The sequence below is a fragment of the Miniopterus schreibersii genome (assembly GCF_964146895.1).
Source record: "Miniopterus schreibersii genome assembly, chromosome: 13".
In the NCBI taxonomy this organism is placed as follows: domain Eukaryota; kingdom Metazoa; phylum Chordata; class Mammalia; order Chiroptera; family Miniopteridae; genus Miniopterus; species Miniopterus schreibersii.
In genome coordinates, this window is record NC_138113.1 from 16,733,509 (window position 1) to 16,751,065 (window position 17,557).

The following is a 17,557-nucleotide window of genomic DNA, read 5'->3' on the forward strand; positions in this document are numbered from 1 at the left end:
ACATTAATCAAATCTGGGCCACATAGCAGCCACCCTGGAAAAGATTAGGCAGGGTTTTTCTAAAAGTAAGAATCCTCCATTTATTTTACATGAACATTCAATGGGGTGGCAACCAGCCCACGTCTTATACGTGGCTTTGGTTTAAAGTACATTTGCAGAAACAAGCTTGACTGTTGTGAAATGTATTGATACTGTGACTCAGACTTCAGACGTGGAGATATCACAGAAAACCACCCAGCAAACGACAGGGGAGGCATTTCCCTGCTGCTGTCTCTGACACGAGGTCATCGTGGACCGATGTCCCGTCCACAAGCCTGCGGCCCTGATGTAATGTGTTCACTGCCACTGTGGCTCACCTCAAGGCAGCACGTTGACTCCAGCTTGGCCTTCCCCTGAAAATGTTGGGTAGCCAAAAAGTTGTCCACTTTCCCAGCGAGGTCCCACGTTTGAGACCACATGAAGAGGGAGGGAGTTCAGGGCAAAGCATGGGGGCCTTGCGGTCAGATGGAGCCAGGGGTAGATGCAGGTACTGCTGCTCGCTGGCTTGGCTACAGCAGGTTACTTCCCCCGGTAAATCTGCGTTTCCCCTGGAGTAGGATGGACAGCCCTACCTCACAGAGGTTCCGTGAGACTGGACCACGTGCAGCTCATGTGCACAGCACCTGGGCACCATGGATGCCCAGCAGGTGCTGGTTCTCTTCTGGAGGACTTGGCACCTGGATCCTCCTTTCAGAATCACCTGGCGTCTCTCTTGTTGACCACCTGCCTCCTCTGACGTCCAGTCTTTAAGGAAGTCAGCTCTCAGGATGCTGGTCATGCGGTTGGTTCATAGAGCTTGTGGCCTCGCTGAGCTCTTCATAAAACCAGTACAGCTGCTTTAAGAAGAAATGTTTTCTCCCATAAAGAGTCTCTGCATGATAGACTCCAGGTCTGATGGTGAATCCAATGCCCTCAATGAAATGTTGGCTGGAGGTCAGACTGTTACTTGGGTTAGGTTCATTAATTGGTTTTTACTCAGCCATTTGGCATGTATGTTTTGGATGTCTGAGTGATGTTGCCTCCTTTAAGGGACTCTGTATTAGCAAAAACTTCTATCATGAGTTTGGTTCGAAGGCCTCCGAATGAGTTTTCAAGCTGAACAATCAGCTCGCCAGAAAACTTTCAGTGGAACATTTAAAAATACAGTAAAATGTGTTTTTTAATAGATCTTGAAAAGGATTTCTGTTTATAACTAGAACCTTCTGTGATTATTTGATATCCCTGTTGAACCTTAAGCAGCAGTAATGAAATGATGGGAAAATGCTGAGAAACAGAGAGATTGTTCATTTTAACCCTTGTCAAAGATTCCTTCCTGTGCTTGCTTCTGACACTGCCATGGACTCCGACCTACATCTGTGGAAATACAGTATTAGGTAGGACATGGGCAGTGCCCTTTGGTCAGGTGCCTGTGCTTGAGTAGTTGCTGAGACCAGAATGTGGGCACTGAAGACAGATCTGTGAGCATTTCTGTCTGTGACCCTCTGGAAAAGTTCAGGGCAGAGCTTCGAGCTTGGTCTTCACAGAGAGGAGCTTCCAGCCACCTCGGGGCTCTCTCTGCAGAGTTTGGGGCTGCTGAGAGGACGTGGCTCCTGGTGCCATGCTTACACGTTTCTTGTTGCACCCTCGAGCATTCTGGGTCCCATGCCTTGTGTCTGGGCATTGAAAACAACCCTAAGGAGCTTCCCAAAGCCTTCTAGAAAGAACCCTGATCCCTGGATACCACTCCTCTACTAAGGAGCTTTCCTTCCGTATTCCTGTAGAGTTTTCCATTTTCTAGTGACCAGTGGGAGCGGAAGTGCCTGTAGAATTTGAGCATAAAATTTCCCCAGATTAGGAGGCGTCATCTAGTAGTTGGCCTTCCCAGCGACAAGTGCTGCCACCCCCCCATGTCTCTCCGTGGATTTCCCCCGTCCCTACTTTGTTGCTCACCTGGGCCTCGCTGAGCCACCATGCTCGAGCTCCAGAGGAAACGTGGCACCGGTCAGTCAGTTCAGGTAAACCAGGAGAAGGCGTTGAGTCAGAGGGAAGGGAACCTTGAAGAACACTGGGGAGGGAGGAAATGAGTATGGCAAAGGGAAATGGAGGAAAAAAGAGCAGAATGCTTTAGGTTGTAAATTCTTATGCATAAAATAGCTTTTAGAAATATATTTTTTTCCAAAAACCGTATGTTACTGAAAAAAATGGATTGCAATGAGTTGAGGTTGTTTTTAAAGTAAATATATCTCTCTTGATGAGAAGGAAACCCATCCAGCGTCACTGGAGAATGAAGGAAATGGTTACGTCAGTGCCGAGTCCCCCTCTGGGATAGCCCCGGGCACCTGCTAGTTCACCGTGACCTGCCCTTACCAGTCCTCACTGCTCCCCAGGGTCATTTACAAAACAGAATAACTAAAAGTAGGAATTTCTTAAGCCATCTCCATAAACATACTTAGCTGGACTTTTTAAAAATCTCTTTCCCGATAGAGCAAAACCTCTGAACTTGCCCCCACCAACTTGTATGTCCGTCTTAGTTCCCTGTGGCGTGTTCAGCAGCCGTGCAGTGCGCGAAGGTGTCCGTTCTGTGCCGACGGTCTGAGGACACCTACCCTGGGCGTCGTCCCCAGCCGGCTGTGCCAGCCGCCGCCCGCGTTAGCCTCCGTGGCCCTGGGGCGGTGCAGGCCGCGCGGGAAGTTCCGGGGCGTCTCCTGGGTGGAGGGAGAGGCGGCGGGGGGCCTTTTGCTCCCCCGCGTTGTGGGCCTCCTGAAGCGTGTTGCGATGCACAGGGCGGCTCCCGCGGCGTCTCGGGTGCGGGAAGAGCCGCGCTCTGCCGCGGCACGCGACCCCACGTGCGCTGTTCTTTCCCCAGAGGACACGGTGGCGAAGAAGGCGGCGTGCCACTTCAGCGGGAGGGCCTACGCCGACGAGGAGCGCTGGGACCTAGACAGCTGCACCCACTGCTACTGCCTGCAGGGCCAGACGCTCTGCTCCACCGTCAGCTGCCCGCCGCTGCCCTGCCTGGAGCCCATCAACGTGGGAGGGAGCTGCTGCCCCATCTGCCCAGGTAGCTGAGCCGCGTCCTGCCACGCTTTGAGCTGCACTCGATCGCAGGCGGCACGCGGGCGGACTCGGAGCCTGTCGGCCACCGTGCGCTCGCGTGGCCCAGGCCGCGTGTCCGGCCGGCGGCGGCCTCCCCGTGCGGAGACGGGGGCAGGCTCAGGGCACTGAGCAGCCGGCGAGGCCCTGGTTCCGGTGCTTCCGACTCGCGCTCTACACAGCAGGGGAAGCTCGGTCCCGTGGCACAGCGGACGTGTCAGCGGCGCCTGCCCTGTTGGTAGCGGTTTCGTGCCGTGTTGGGCCAGCCTAGTGAAAGTGGTTCCCGGTCAGACACAGTAGGAAGTACAAGGTGAACATACGTCAGAACCAAGAAGGAAGGCCGGCATGTAAAGAGCACAGTGTGGCTCAGGCTTTTCTCAGTTCACCAACTCCAGCAGCACCCACCCCAGCCCAGCCCACGCAGCCTCTGCCAAGCCCCCTGCTGAAGTCCGCATCTCTCCCACGCAGAGCATGCCCGCCGCGTGTGCCCCCAGCTGGCTCTGTGGACCCTGGGCCTCCGTCTTACCCTTCCCACCCCTGCCACCCTTCACGAAAGCTCAGCAGTTCACCCCTTAATTTCAAACCTAAGCCCCACAGCTGCCCAGGTCGCCCCCCAGGCCTTCCAGTTTCCATGTCTGTGTCCCCTGGGTGAAAACAGCTGCTTTATTCTCTGCCCCCGGTCCCAGCGGCGCAGGACCTGAGCCCCTGGCAGGATGGCCTCCAGGCAGTGCTCCAGACCTGAGGCCATGAACAGAGACTCCCCAGCAGTGCAGACCGCAGACCGAAGAGAGGGCTCACCAGAGGGCCCACTGGGGTCCTGGGCGAGTCAGGAGCATCTCCACTGCCACTCTCGTGTTTTCCTGCAGTGTTATGTCAGGGAATCTTGCTCCATGCCATCCAGTGAGCCAGCAGCCACGCCAGCTGTGAAATGGGAGTCGTGAAGCCCAGAGTTCCACTAAGTTCTGCCCACGTCACCTTTGGTGTAGGTGTTGTGCAGACCAGCCCTACCTGAGCACCTCTAAAAGTGCCCCTTAGTCCCCTAAGGAGGGTAGAACGGGGTGTGCTGCCAGGTCAGGAGGCTGCACCCTTTTCAGAGCCTTCACTGGGTACTTTTCAGGTTGGCATCTTGTCGGCCTTGTTCAAGGTACAGATTGAGAGTCAGGTTCACTTCTGTGATGTTTCGCCGCTCAGCGTGCACGCGGGGAGAGAATGAAATCCTTCAGTGTTTGCAGTGGGAGCGAGGAGGCTCGTTCTCTTTCCAATATTCGATTCAGTTCTCATTCCCTGACCAACGCAGGCCTTCCAATAACCCAGGCGAGAGAATGGCAGGGTGGACCAGGGTAGTGGTCGTGCAGGGGGGGAGAACTGGTCGGATTCTCATTGTATTATAAGGGTAGTAACAGTAGGGTTTGAATTACCCGGTCATGCAGCTAGTCAGCGGGAGACCTGAGGGACCCAGCCCTCGGTGGACTTCAGGTGCCATCTCCAAAAAGTGGTGCCCTCAGCTGTGAGCCCAGCACTCAGAGAAGGACGTTCTAAGGAAGGAAGGTGGCTCTTCCAGCTGGTCAGGTGCCTCTGAATGTAAAGTGTATCCCCAGGAAGTCGTCTTGGGTTCCTCTGAGGATCAGATCAGATCAGATCTGGTCTCATTTAAGACTTAAATCAGGCAGCAGCCCATTCCCAGGTAAGGGAAAGGTTGGAGGGGAAATGGCTAAATGCACAGAGAGGAAAATGCTCTCTCTCTTTCACTTCCTATGACATGTATGATCCAGCACTCGTGGATTAAAGAGCACCAGTTATTAAAGTGTAGTGTTTAGCTGATGGAAAGTAAAAGAAAAGCTTCCATTTCAGCCAATCCAGGGCTTGCACAAAACTATAGAGCCAACATCATCTGACATGAAAAAACAGAGTATCTGACCCTGGTAGAGAAGAAAACTCTGTTTTTCCTCCTTTTACATGGTTACAAGGCACATTTCCTGCCCCTGCAAAGCCAGGGACTCTCCAGCGGTGATGATGTAAATGCAGAAACTGGGTCTTTCACGTCCTAGGACATCCTGTGTTGAACTGGATGTACCATCCATTTGGGTTGAGGAGACGAAAGTTGACATTAAGTAGCCCCTCCATCATCTCTTATGAAAAACGTCCCCATCTTTCAGAAATGTATGTCCCGGAACCAACGAATGTGCCCATTGAGAAGGTAAATCATCGTGGAGAGACTGACCGAGAGGTTCCCGTGTGGCCCACTCCCAGTGAAAATGACATCGTCCATCTCCCCAGAGGTAAGTGCCAGAGTCAGCTGAGACCTGTCTGGTCTCGCGTAGGATCTACTTTGCTTTTTTTTAATAATCCTCACCCGAGTACATGCTTAGAGAGAGGAAGGAAGGGGGGAGAGAGACATCGATGTGAGAGACATAGATCAGCTGCCTTCTGTACAGACCCAGACCAGGGGTCAGACCTGCACCCCAGCTATGTGCCCTGACTGGGAATCGCACCCGTGACCTTGCAGTGCCCAGGATGCTGCTCAACCACCTGAGCCACTTAGCCAGCTTGTTTAATTTTTAAAACTGCCTTGAAGTAACTTTTTAAATGGCGTGCTGGAGTAAGCCGAGATAACTCCAGAGGACACCTGCTTGGCTGTAACACATTTAACTTACCCCGAATGATGAAGTCAGTCTGCAGGCCACTGGGTAAAACGCCTCCTCCTGGCCCCACATGTTAGAGACGTAGTGATGATGGAACAGAATATATTCCTTGTCCCAGGTGGAATTTCTAAGCCATCACTGATATTTATATGTGTGAATAAACATTGTAAGCAGAGTAATATGTTATTCCCTGTTCTTTTGGACCCCGTACTGAGCATTTATATGCGTTGGGTTACCCTCCGCTTCCGGGGAGTTTTCACTCCACAAGAATTTAGTTTATTGCGTGTTGATTTGCCCACTCACCATTTCATTCCGTGCTTTCTATTTTTCTTACTCTGTGCTTTCAGCTGTGCATAAAAGGGATGTTATTCTTTGTCTCTCAATAGTTAAGTGGTAAAGCAAGGCAGCATTTCTGTGAATATTGCCCTCTCTATGAAAGTAGATCCCTTGATCGAAGTATTGTACGCTTGCTCTTCGCCAGGACTCAGTACTGCCTCCTGTCTACTCCAAGGACATTTTTCACGTCATTGGTATATAATTTTTATAATGTTTTTGGAAGAAGCAATATTCATTGCTTGAGAGATTAGTGGTCTGTTACTGTACATATCCCAAGTGTTATGCTCAGGTCAGTCCAGGGGACCTGAGAGCCAGGTTCCTGGACAGGTGTTTGGCCCCCTGTAGAACTGCTCTGACGGAAGGTGCTTTAGCGTTGTTTACGTTCCTTCATAAGGTTAATAGATATTAGTGATTAGTCTGCGCCACACACTGTTCTGGATGCTGGGCTTTGGTCATGAGAACAGCCTTATTTACTGTCGTATGTTGAGAATCTACATATTACCTAGGAGAAATTTTCTCACGTGTCAGTAGCAGGGGAATTTTTGCTTCTCCTAAGCAACAGATTGGGTTTCATCTTAATGACATTGTGAATCTTACGGATGATATTTTATTTCTATTTTGCTTTGGCTGCTAGGAAGGTGCAAAGCGAAATTTTATGACCTGCCTTTAGCATGGAAACAGAACTTAAGGACTGAATTTTGTGAACAGACCTTAGTTGAAGTTTCATTTTCCTTTCACCAAGATTTTCCTTAATTTACTTTTTAAAAATCTTGTATGATATTCCTAAAACCATTTCCAATATCATTTAGAATGTGGTAAGCCAAAAATTCATTCCTTTACAGTCATTGTGTATTTAAAACCTGAACTCATTGGTGTTTTTACCTTTGGCATTTTTCTTGATGCTGATAAATATGTTCCTCCCCCCCCCCATAAAGTACCACCATCTACACTGGCTAAAATGATTAGGAAGGTTTCCTTCCTCCTACCTCCCCACATACACGAAGCATATATATAAAAATCTGATTTTTAAACTGTAGACACTGAGTATCACACAGCTGTGCTGCTTAATGAGCGGAGTTTCCAGAACAACTCCTTTTGATTGCATGTGTCCCGCATCTTGTACTAACCAGGTCTTTGATGCATTTAGGCAGCCTACAAACTACAGTGGTTTATTTGAAACAAAATTAAGGAAACTTCCAGTGTGTGTTCCTGATTTATTTAACCTGTTATCTCCGTCTGCAGTGTTCATCGCAAAGGTGATGATTAAAAGGAGCAGAAGGACTTTCATTCATATCCGCAAAATTAAATGTTTTCCCCTGTGCAGTGTATTAATAACTAAGGCAGGAAAATGATCTAATAGGCTGGTGGCTTTTCAGCAAGTTTAGGAAAAGGCATTTTTGCCTAGAGCTCAGTAAACCAGAATACTAATCCAAAGACCAAGCTCTTGATTGTAGCTGAATTTTTGCTGTTACTCTAGTAATTAGCCTTACCTATTGTCCTAGTAAGTCAAAGAACATACTTCGTCTAATCTCCTACTTGCAAGTAGAGAGCTAAGCTAATACTTTTCCTTTAAAATGTTAGAAGCCAATAAAAGTTAATACTAATCAAAATATTTTTAGTCGAACTTTTGTCACTTTTTACAGTCTACATAAGAATTGTCTTATTTTCTTGACTAGCTAGGACCAGCATCATCCTGCCCAATTACTAACCTCCTAACCCTAATATTTCCTTTTTAACATCCATCCCTACGTGCTCTTTGGATCAACACTAGACTTTAATCTGTTTTAGCCTTAAGTCCTGTGATGCAGTAAAACCAAGTTGCTGATTTCTGTTTGCAATGTAATTAAAATAATCCTTAAAAATGCTGGTGTAGATGATAAATGCTTGCCATCTTTTCTTTGTCTAGACATGGGTCACCTCCAGGTAGATTACAGAGATAACAGCAGGCCGCACGCAGGCGAGGATGCCTCGCTGGACAGCATCGCCTCGGTCGTGGTTCCCATCGTGATAGGCCTCTCCATGATCGTGGCCTTCCTGTTCGTCAATCAGAAGAAGCAGTGGATACCCCTGCTTTGCTGGTACCGAACGCCGACTAAGGTATCGTCCTGAGGGGGTTCAGTCTCTCGAGCGCTCAAACGAGGAAAGCTTGCACGCGTATTTCCCCAAATTGTTTGGTCTCTTTTCTGTTAACCAGTGAAGTTTTCACTTGGCTCCTCGTGGCCTCGCCTGCACATCAAGCTGTCGCAGTCAGGTATCTGCTGGCCCAGGGCTGGGTCAGCCGCTGGCTCATGGAGCCTCACCTTCCACAGACCCAATTTCCCGGATTTAAAGTTTTCAAGAAATAAGTACCTCTGGATTGAGTCCTAAGTCGCTAGTATTTCTCAGTGATCTAGCAACTTAGAATTGGGAGATAAAGGGAGGGTGGTGATGCCCAGGAGAGGCGAGAAGAGAGCCAGCCGACCGTGCGGACGTACAGAAGTCCGAAGGACAGGGAGACTTGTCCGAGGCGAGCAGGGGGGACAGGGAGCGAAAGACGAGGCTGCGTCAGGTGATGCTGGACAGGGCAGAGGGCAGGTTTCACGTGGAGGGAGAGAGTGAGTATGTGTTGTCAAGTCTGCCTATTTTCAAAGGCAAGAAAATCCATTTTCATTAAAGGAAATCAATCGTGGTGCTTTCCAGCCCTGATTCTACCTTTTACATTTAGTTTTTTTCCAAGAAAAATCATACAACATGACGAATTGAAAACAGCCTGAATAAATTGTTTTATCCAGTTTACCATCTAGATAACCCTTCCCCGTGAAATTCCATCAGATGGTTTATCCTGCCTCTGATTTTGACAAAAAATGCACTGGGGACCGCCTATGTGCTGGGCACCTGCCAGGTCAGGACACGCGGCAGGGACTGAGCAGGACACGGTCCCCACTGTGCAGAGCTGGGAGGAGAGACCTGCTCATGAAGTGGTGGAGGGACTGGATTCACACTGTTCCACAGCCTGGGCGGCTCCGAGTTGTGTTTATTTGAAGTCTGCCTGTCTGTTCCTTCCGCTCATTTATCAGTTTCATAAGTACTAGTCTGCACTGCAAGGATTTGAAAATAGTTAATGTCACTCACCTCCCCGGTCTTTTCTCCCCCCTCAATTCCTTCATCCGCTCCAGTTGATATAATTTATTGACATTTCCCCTTGAAACAGTTTGTCAGCATCCCTTGTAAACCTGTAGTTGGTACCTGACCAGAGGTAGGCTCCAGAGCGCCCGCCCGTCAGTGTGCTGGGAAGCCGTTACCCCACCTGAGTAGGTGCTGAATTTGTGCTAACTTGGGCCACACAAAGCAGCTAATTCTTCGTGGTTTTTCCTCCTCTCACGAAATAGCCTTCTTCCTTAAATAACCAGCTTGTGTCTGTGGACTGCAAGAAAGGAACCCGAGCCCCGGGGGACAGTGCGCAGAGGATGCTCAGAATTGCTGAGCCGGACGCGAGATTCAGCGGCTTCTACAGCATGCAGAAACAGAGCCACCTGCAGGCGGACAACTTCTACCAGACGGTGTGAGGCGCCCGGGCGCGCAGGCCGGCGGCTGGAATCTGCTCGCGCCCTTCGCTGAGTTCGTGCGCCCGCCTCGTGGATTGTGTTGGGTTGTGTTGGACTGTGTTGGACTGTGACTCGATGTACAGCGCTGGGAACGGACTGGGACGGGCTCTGTCTACAGCAGTGTGCAGAACAAGCATTCCCACTTTTCCTCAAGATAACTGACCAAGTGTTTTCTTAGAACCAAAGTTTTTCAAGTTGCTGAGATATATTTGCTTGTAATATAGCGGTAGAGATATCTGGGGGGGGACAGTTGAGTTTGGTTGGGGCAGGGGGTGGGAGGGTGGTGTTGGGAAGACAAGTTGGTCAGCTTGGCTCGGGGAGACCCGCGGGACAGCGGCGGCCCCGGGGGCCCGGGGGCTTTCTCCGCGGCTCGGGACTGCGCTGGGACTGCGCTGGTCGTCGCGGCTCAGGCCTGAGCCCGCAGGCGACACAACAGGCCCGCGGTGGCCGCGGCCGCCTTGGCACCAGCAGGCGCGCGTCAGAACCTTCGGTGGCCGTCCCAGGCCTAAAGCCAGTCCCCTTGTCCAGTCCCGGCTGCGTGGGCAGGGAGGAAGCAGGGCAGTGTGGGGCCGCGTGTCTCCGAGGGGGTCACTGAGGTGCAGCCCGTCAGCTCTCTGCTGCCTCCGTCGGCGTCCCCGGCGGGCAGCACCCAGTCACCTCGAGGTGGGCGCTGAGCTCCGGGGACGGCGGGGCAGGGCGGGAGAGGTGAAGGCCGCCGGGGACTTCCAGGGGCTACACTTCATTGTTGTTGCTTTGTTCTGTTAAGATTGTTGTTTGTTCAGTTTTTGTTGAAGCTCTAGCTTAAGAAGAAACTTTTAAAAAAAAAGACTGGGGATTTTTTTTTTCTTATTATATACTGATTCTACGAAATAGAAACTACTTCATTTTAATTGTATATTATTCAAGCACCTTTGTTGAAGCTCAAAAAAAAATATGCCTCTTTAAACTTTAGCAATTATAGGAATATTTATGTAACTATCTTTTACTTCAAAAAAAAAACACAAAAGTATTTGTGTGGGTGTGTATATAATATATATACATATATATTTATACACATACAATTTATGTTTTCCTGTTGAATGTATTTTTATGAGATTTTAACCAGAACAAAGACAAACAGGCATTCCATATCAATGCTTTTGATCACTTACAAATTTTTGAATAACACGGTTTCATTCTACCTACAGTTTAAATGGGAAGGAAGGTGCGTGAGTGTGGGGAGAGTGTGTACGCACACGCCTCGGCCGCCAGCATCACACCTGCTCTGGAGAAAGTATTTCTTTAGTAAATCTTCCTCATTTGGATTTGCTTTCAGTTGGTTTTCAATCCGCTCCACTGGCCAAAAACATTGATGGCAGTTTATCTGCATCACTAATCAGCTCCTGGGTTTTTTGGTGTGTTTTTTTCTCAAACAACTGTTTGAAACAACTACTGGAATATTGTCCATAATAAGCTGGAAGTTTGTTGTAGTTTGCCTCAAATATAACTGACTGTATACTATAGTGTTGACTTTTCAAACAGCTCTTAGCACTTTTATACTAATTACCCACTTGTGCATTGATTTTTTTTTTTTTCTTTTAAAAATGCTTGTTGTGAAAGACACAGATACCCAGTATGCTTAATGTGAAAAGAAAATGTGTTCTGTTTTGTAAAGAAACTTCCAAGTATTGTTGTAAATACTTGGACAGAGGTTGCTGAACTTTAAAAAAAAATTAATTTATTATTATAATGACCTAATTTATTAATCTGAAGATTAACCATTTTCTTTGTCTTAGAATATCAAAAAAAAAAAGAGAAAAGGGTGTTCTAGCTGTTTGCATCAAAGAAAAAAAGATTTATTATCAAGGGGCAATATTTTTATCTATTTCCAAAATAAATTTGTTAATGATATGATGTTACCAAACTAGATTTACATCAGCCTGATTATTATAAAATTTTGTTGACAATTAATCCATTCCTGGCATAAAAAGTCTTTATCAAAAAAATTGTAAATGCTTGCTTTTTGTTTTTCAATCATGGCCACATTATGAAAATACTAACAGGATATAGGGCAAGGTGTAAATTTTGTTATTATTATTTTAAAGATATGATTTATCCTGAGTGCTGTATCTGTTCCTCTTCTACTTTGGTTCCTGTTGTGCTCTTGTTAAAGAAAAACAAATATAATTTCCTGGAGAATAAAATAGATCTATGGCAGGCACTTGGCGTGACTGGAGCGCCTCGGTTTGTTCGTTTTCTTTAAAGCCAGAGCTGTGAGGGGGATGCTTTCAGTTTGGTTCTTGGCAGCAAATAAACACTTGGAACTTTAAATCACACCATGGAACTTTCAAAGTAATCCCACACCTGGGGCTAGAGAGACAGGTAGTCCTTCTGTTTGGGGGCTGTCCATCGGCCGACCCTCGGGGTCGTCAGCAGCTGTACAGACTCTCACTCCCCGTGAATGGCGCACAGGTCAGAAAGGGAGCGCTCCTGTCATTCCCCGGCAGCTCAGCAACCCGCGGCGTCCCTCTGCCCGCCCCTTACCATCAGGGGGCTGGTCAGGGCCTCGCCAGTGATGGGCAGTGTGTGGAGTAATGAGGGGAAGACTCCAGCGCTGCAGGGGAAGAGAAATCATTAAAGACGACACCCAGAACTCTGAAAATACAAAACAGCTCTCAGGCACACGACGTTCTTTTCAGCGTTTATTGAAGGACACTGACTTGACTGGAACGGGCAGAAGTGATTCGTGGCTAGTGGTGTGGTAGCCACGAGCAGCTGTTTCTAGGATTAGCACTTGGGGAGGACACACAGGCATGAGGCACTGTAACACAGTAGTGGGGGCGGGCAATGCTGCAGCTTACAGTTTCTTAAGCACCTTCAGGATACAGACCCCTTTTAAAGGACACTTCACAGACACGTGAAACAGAACACAAACATCTCAAGTTAAACAAGATTCTGCAAGTAAGTGGCAACTTAATGGTTAAAATTTGATCAGCGGTAAAATACGCAGCAACCTCTAAAACCAGTCATCACCGACAGTTCCAATATTCACTAAGCATTAAGCCAAAACAACACATTCTGGTTTCACTTGTGAGACTAGCTCAAGTTCCTGTCTCTGGACAATACTGGTGGGTGCTATTTATACTGACAATTTTCTTTTAAAAATCAGTGTTGGTTTTTGCCATCACCAAAAAACAGCTATAGTATAAATCTCTCAATGGCTTAATCCAGTTCTTCCATGTAGTTTAGGTCTAGAGAGCCATAAAAATGCAAATGGGCATACAGTTAATAAAAAACAAATGCACATGCATAATCCATATATCACCCTCTTGCTCTACAAAGTTGGAGGAGAGCTCAGAATTGTTCGTATTTAACAAAAAGCCATCCCCAGAATTCAAAATGGTGCCACATTTCTCTTGGTTCGTAATATAAAGAATGAGTGAAGGCGTGATCTCTTAATACTGCGTCACAAATCCAAGTTCGGGTGTGCGAGTTTCCGCTGGCGGGGAGGCAAGGGGGGCCGGCTCTCGAGCAACGCTGCAGGAAACCTAGCTCCTCGCCGTGAGGCCGCCCTATGTGGGACACAGAACTGGAGGGAGAAAAACACAAATGCGTATTTATCTTTTTACACAGGATGCATATTCATTTTATACACATCTTACAGCTATGTAAAAAACACCAGTAAGTAATGAGAACTATTAATGCAAGGATCTATAGTAGCAATTTAAAAAAGAGTTTTTAGAGGCTACACCCAACAATGAAACGTTCTCTTAAGACGTTTATTAGACTTGCCCGGAAATGAGATACCACAAGACCATGTCTCTTAGGGCACCCCTTGGAGAGAAGCCCATAACGTTAGCCCTGCACCACGAGGCTTGTAACAAAGCAGACTCAGAAGGCAGGTGCCAGCCTCTGCACGCGTGTCTGTCCCTGTCTGGGGTCGGCAGGGTGGCAGCCGCACCGCACTCCTAGCCTTTGGCGCAGCTGTTGACTGCGGGGGGCGAGGCGGCCCACGTGGCCCTGCAGCACCCTCCCGCCTTCCTCAGGCCGGTGAGGCCACCTTTCTACCTTCTTGCACTTCTCACCTGCACATTCAAATTACTTTAATGTAGGCGGCCAGGCCACGGTCACTGGTAAAACGAGAAAAGAAAGGCCACCAAGAAAAGAGAAGGCAAGCTCTCCATGGAGCAACACCCCTCCCCAGGCAAGGGTCCTACTACTGGTCCCAGAGGGAGAGGAATCGGCTGGTGGTGGGTTTCCAGGATGGGTGGAAACTGGCACTGAAATCGCCCCACGTCGTCACCTTCCCGTGCACCTGAACACCTCTGAGAGTTCCATTCCCCTCCATTTTCTTGGGTGACACTGTCACCACTTTCGTCTGAACCCTCGCTGCTTTTCCACCCAGTCCTTCCAACACAAAGCCAAGACAAAATCACAAGACAAAATCACAAGACATGCATCCGAGCAGCTGGGCAGAAGCAGGTACAGAGCAGAGAGCCCGGGGCTCACGGAGGAGCCCGCGGCCTGAGCGCGGGAGCAGAGCTGGATGGGTGCTCCTTCCCTGAGGCGTGCGGTTTAGGTTCACAAGTACAGCCTGGGTTTTAGAGGGAAAAATTAAATTCATTTCCCCCCAGACACTCTTCTCCGGGTCATAAAATTCTCCCATGAAGTCAGATAGACTAGCTAGAGAATGCGTCAGCAGCCCATTCCTTCTCTGCCCCTCCTGGCAAGGCCCTGGGGACCCACGACAATTAGAAATGAACATGTCCTTTATGTTCATCTCACTCCTGTTCCACATCTGTAAGAACCAACCTCAGAACAATCCAGCTTCATACCAACGCTAGCACAACACAAAAGCAAACAAAGGTGTCAGATACTTTAAAAAATCAGAATGTAATCAGAAGAAAAAGCCTTCATCAGAAAAACACAGCTTATGAAAAACAAACACACAAACCACGATGTCTTTCCTGCCCTCTGTTAACTAATGGCTGGCTGGCTGGCTCCACATCAAGCCCCTCATAGGTGACGCTAGTATTGCTCCCTTTTAGCTGCTGGTGCCTACCCTGAGATTCCCTCGCTGAAGCTATGGTTGAAGGAATGTCCCATCTGAGTTACCTAACGTCTCAGAAGTCCCAACCTTATGTTAAACTAACAACTGAGAGAGGAGGGAGAAAACCCAAAAAAAGAAAAGTTACCAGAAGAGATTGCTCTTCAAGTGGATCAACCACCACAGGGTGCATTTTGTGATGCTCTGAAAATCTGTCACCTGAGTAACTGCTACTTTTCAAAATGTCATTTCACTGAGAAGTATCAGTTTTGCTTGTAACTAAATTCTTCAGTCCCTCTCATCCAGATTTTGCTCTTCCCCGAGAAAGTAGGCGACCTCATGACCATCTGCCCCGTCACCATGCCCATCCTGTGTGATCTGCAGCTTGCGCCTAAGATTTACGGCTCATTTTCCACTGTCCTGGGCTCATGCGAGTCCATTCCTTTCATTTTGCCTGCTGCCCTCCCTGTCCCTCACACCAACCCCTGTTCCAGTCCCCTTGAACTGTTCACGGGGTAACTGTTCCCTCCCTCACCCATCCTACCGACCCATCCTCTTCGCACTGGCCCCAGGATGCAGAGACCACCCTCTCAAACCCTCCCAGTGCCGACAGCTGAGACTCTTAATGACTCCTAATTACGGCAATATTTCCATACTATTTCCTCCACTCCCTGCCTCGATGTTTATAATTTAGCCATGGAAATGATTGCCCCCCCAGGACCTGAGTAAAAGTTAAGTTTTATGGAACCAGAATTTATAATGTTGGTAGCACATTAAGCCATGTGTCCTCACCCTGCATAAATGAGATTAATCAAGGTTGTGCTTTTGAAAGTTACTTTTACTCTCTCAGCAAGACCATGCACTTACTGACTAATCAGAACCTCCCGACCACTGCTCGAAAGCCACTGCACCACTCACCTTTCAGTATATAATCAGTTAACAAGCTCGGGACTCTCTCACTGTCCTCTTTCATGGCACGAAGGACTACGAAATAAGAGAGAAGGGAAAGGCAGAATTCAAATTCAGATCAAAAATACCATTTAATTCCAATCACTGTAGCCTCAGTCTCCGTTAATTACGTGGTATAACCAATTCACCCAAATCAGTGTTTGCTAGGTAAGGGACTACACCTGCAAGTGCTCAGGAGTTTATTTTAGTTGAGTAAGTCCTTATGCAGGGAAGGCTGTCCCGGTCCCCGGAGGGTCACTTCCCCGGTTTCACAGACAGCAGAGGCCGGAAAGAGCCCGCTGACTCTCACGGAGCCTCGGTGCCGTGTAAACGCTGGAGAGAGTTCCCACAAAGCGCGGGAGCCTCGGCGCTGCAGATGGGCACTTAGCTGTGCTCTCCAAGCTGCGTATCTGCCAGCCTTCTTGGAACTTCTAAAGAAAAGACCAAAATGAAGACCAGACGCCCACGAAGCACCACCGGCCAGGCTGCCGCGGCCTCTACCTACCTAGGAACCTGGGTGAATGCGCCTTGTCCTAAAGGGAACCTGCCCATTTTATCTCTAAGCAAGAACAAAACAGGAAAAAAAACAGCTATTATAGTGGTTAAAAAAAACCCTAGACCACCCAGGTACAGCTAAGCCCACAAACAAATACTGTACTTCTGCAGTGGCTGACACTCTAATTTCCTCCGGAGCGTCGTGGGGAAAATGCCTCATTCCCCCAGACAGGACAGCGCGACGCAGTGAGTGCCATCGGCACTCCCGGGCTGAAGCCCGGCCCTGCCGCCTCGCGGGGGCTCGCAGCGAGTTGCTTCACCACGCAGGGCGCCAGGCTCCTCGCCGTAAGAGGAGAGTGAGTACCCGCCTCAAAGGCTTGTGAGTGTGCAGTTACTAGTTCCGATGTGACGGACCAGAATAGTGCCTGGCGCGTGACACGCTGCGCAAGCATTGGCCGTAATTGTTAAGGCGACTAATATTATTCTAATTCTTATAACTCTTATTATTTCACCTCCGATGGCTTCTACCAGGAAGGCTACATAACCACAAACACTGCCTCCCAGGGCCTCCTTCCCCTGCCACCATCCACAGGCGGTGGGAGCAGAGACTCAGGCTCTCACCAAAGTTCTCCGGAGATGGCCACTTTCTGATCTTCAACAACCCGGTCCTCGTAACTGTATTAACTTGGACGTGCACTCACACACCTACGCATGTTCCCTCACCCGGAGATTCCAAGCTGCGTCAAACTAGGACGGTATCACCTAAGAGTCGGTCTGAGGACACTCTGACATGGGAATTATGATGACCTTGGTTTGACCGGGCAAATGTTTGTCCTTGATCTGAGAAGGCGAGGTCTCTCAGTAATTCCTAACTTCTAGGCAGTATTTATGTTCCCATCTTAGAGGGCAACTAAGTCCATTATTTCTGCTTCCAATCATATTTTAGATTTGTTTTCAATTCTTTATAAAACCACAAGCCAAAAGCCAGCATCATTAAAAGTGGGAATTAAGAGGCCCAGCCCTGTGATTAACCATTCCCCTGTGTGATCTTGGACACTCAAAACTTCCTAAGTTCTTCCTGAAAATTAGAGAGCTAGCCACCCAATCTCTTAATTCTTTATTTTAGACTGACTGGCATCACTTGATTTATCCATATTTAAGCATTAAATGTTTTTAAAGTACTAGTCTCCAAAGGAACGAATAAAAGCTTCAGGTTAGCAGGCAGGCAGCTAGTAAACAAGACACTCGCTTTTTCCTTGTGCTCCCGGACCCATGTCTCCATGTCCTCTCCCAAAAGAGCATCACCAATCTCCATTCATGTGATGCTCTCATCTGGCTCCCCTTTAACATCACAGATATTTACAGTTAGAAAGAACCTAACAGATCAGCAAATTCAGTCCCTTCAGGAAAAACAA

At 48.3% G+C, this 17,557-nt stretch overlaps 2 protein-coding genes across 4 annotated transcripts in view; one reads left to right on the forward strand and one right to left on the reverse strand.

The window, feature by feature from the left end:
* Window positions 1–11,873, forward strand: part of CRIM1 (cysteine rich transmembrane BMP regulator 1) — a 168,011-nt gene extending 156,138 nt beyond the window's left edge. Inside the window, exons 14-17 of one of the 2 annotated variants that reach the window (XM_081156849.1) lie at window positions 2,885–3,079; window positions 5,268–5,390; window positions 7,996–8,186; window positions 9,458–11,873. In XM_081156849.1, coding sequence (XP_081012975.1) covers window positions 2,885–3,079; window positions 5,268–5,390; window positions 7,996–8,186; window positions 9,458–9,634 — 686 coding nt within the window. In that variant the 3' untranslated portion in view covers window positions 9,635–11,873. The remainder of the gene's footprint in view (window positions 1–2,884; window positions 3,080–5,267; window positions 5,391–7,995; window positions 8,187–9,457) is intronic. The other variant, XM_081156848.1, reaches the window with a different exon arrangement.
* A 468-nt stretch (window positions 11,874–12,341) lies between these two features.
* The window catches only part of FEZ2 (fasciculation and elongation protein zeta 2), a 31,221-nt gene continuing 26,005 nt past the window's right edge, over window positions 12,342–17,557 (reverse strand). For both annotated transcript variants that reach the window (XM_081156851.1, XM_081156850.1), the window contains 2 exons: window positions 15,618–15,683; window positions 12,342–13,241 (listed from right to left, as the gene is read on the reverse strand). In XM_081156851.1, the coding sequence (XP_081012977.1) occupies window positions 13,225–13,241; window positions 15,618–15,683 (83 nt within the window). In that variant the 3' untranslated portion in view covers window positions 12,342–13,224. The remainder of the gene's footprint in view (window positions 13,242–15,617; window positions 15,684–17,557) is intronic.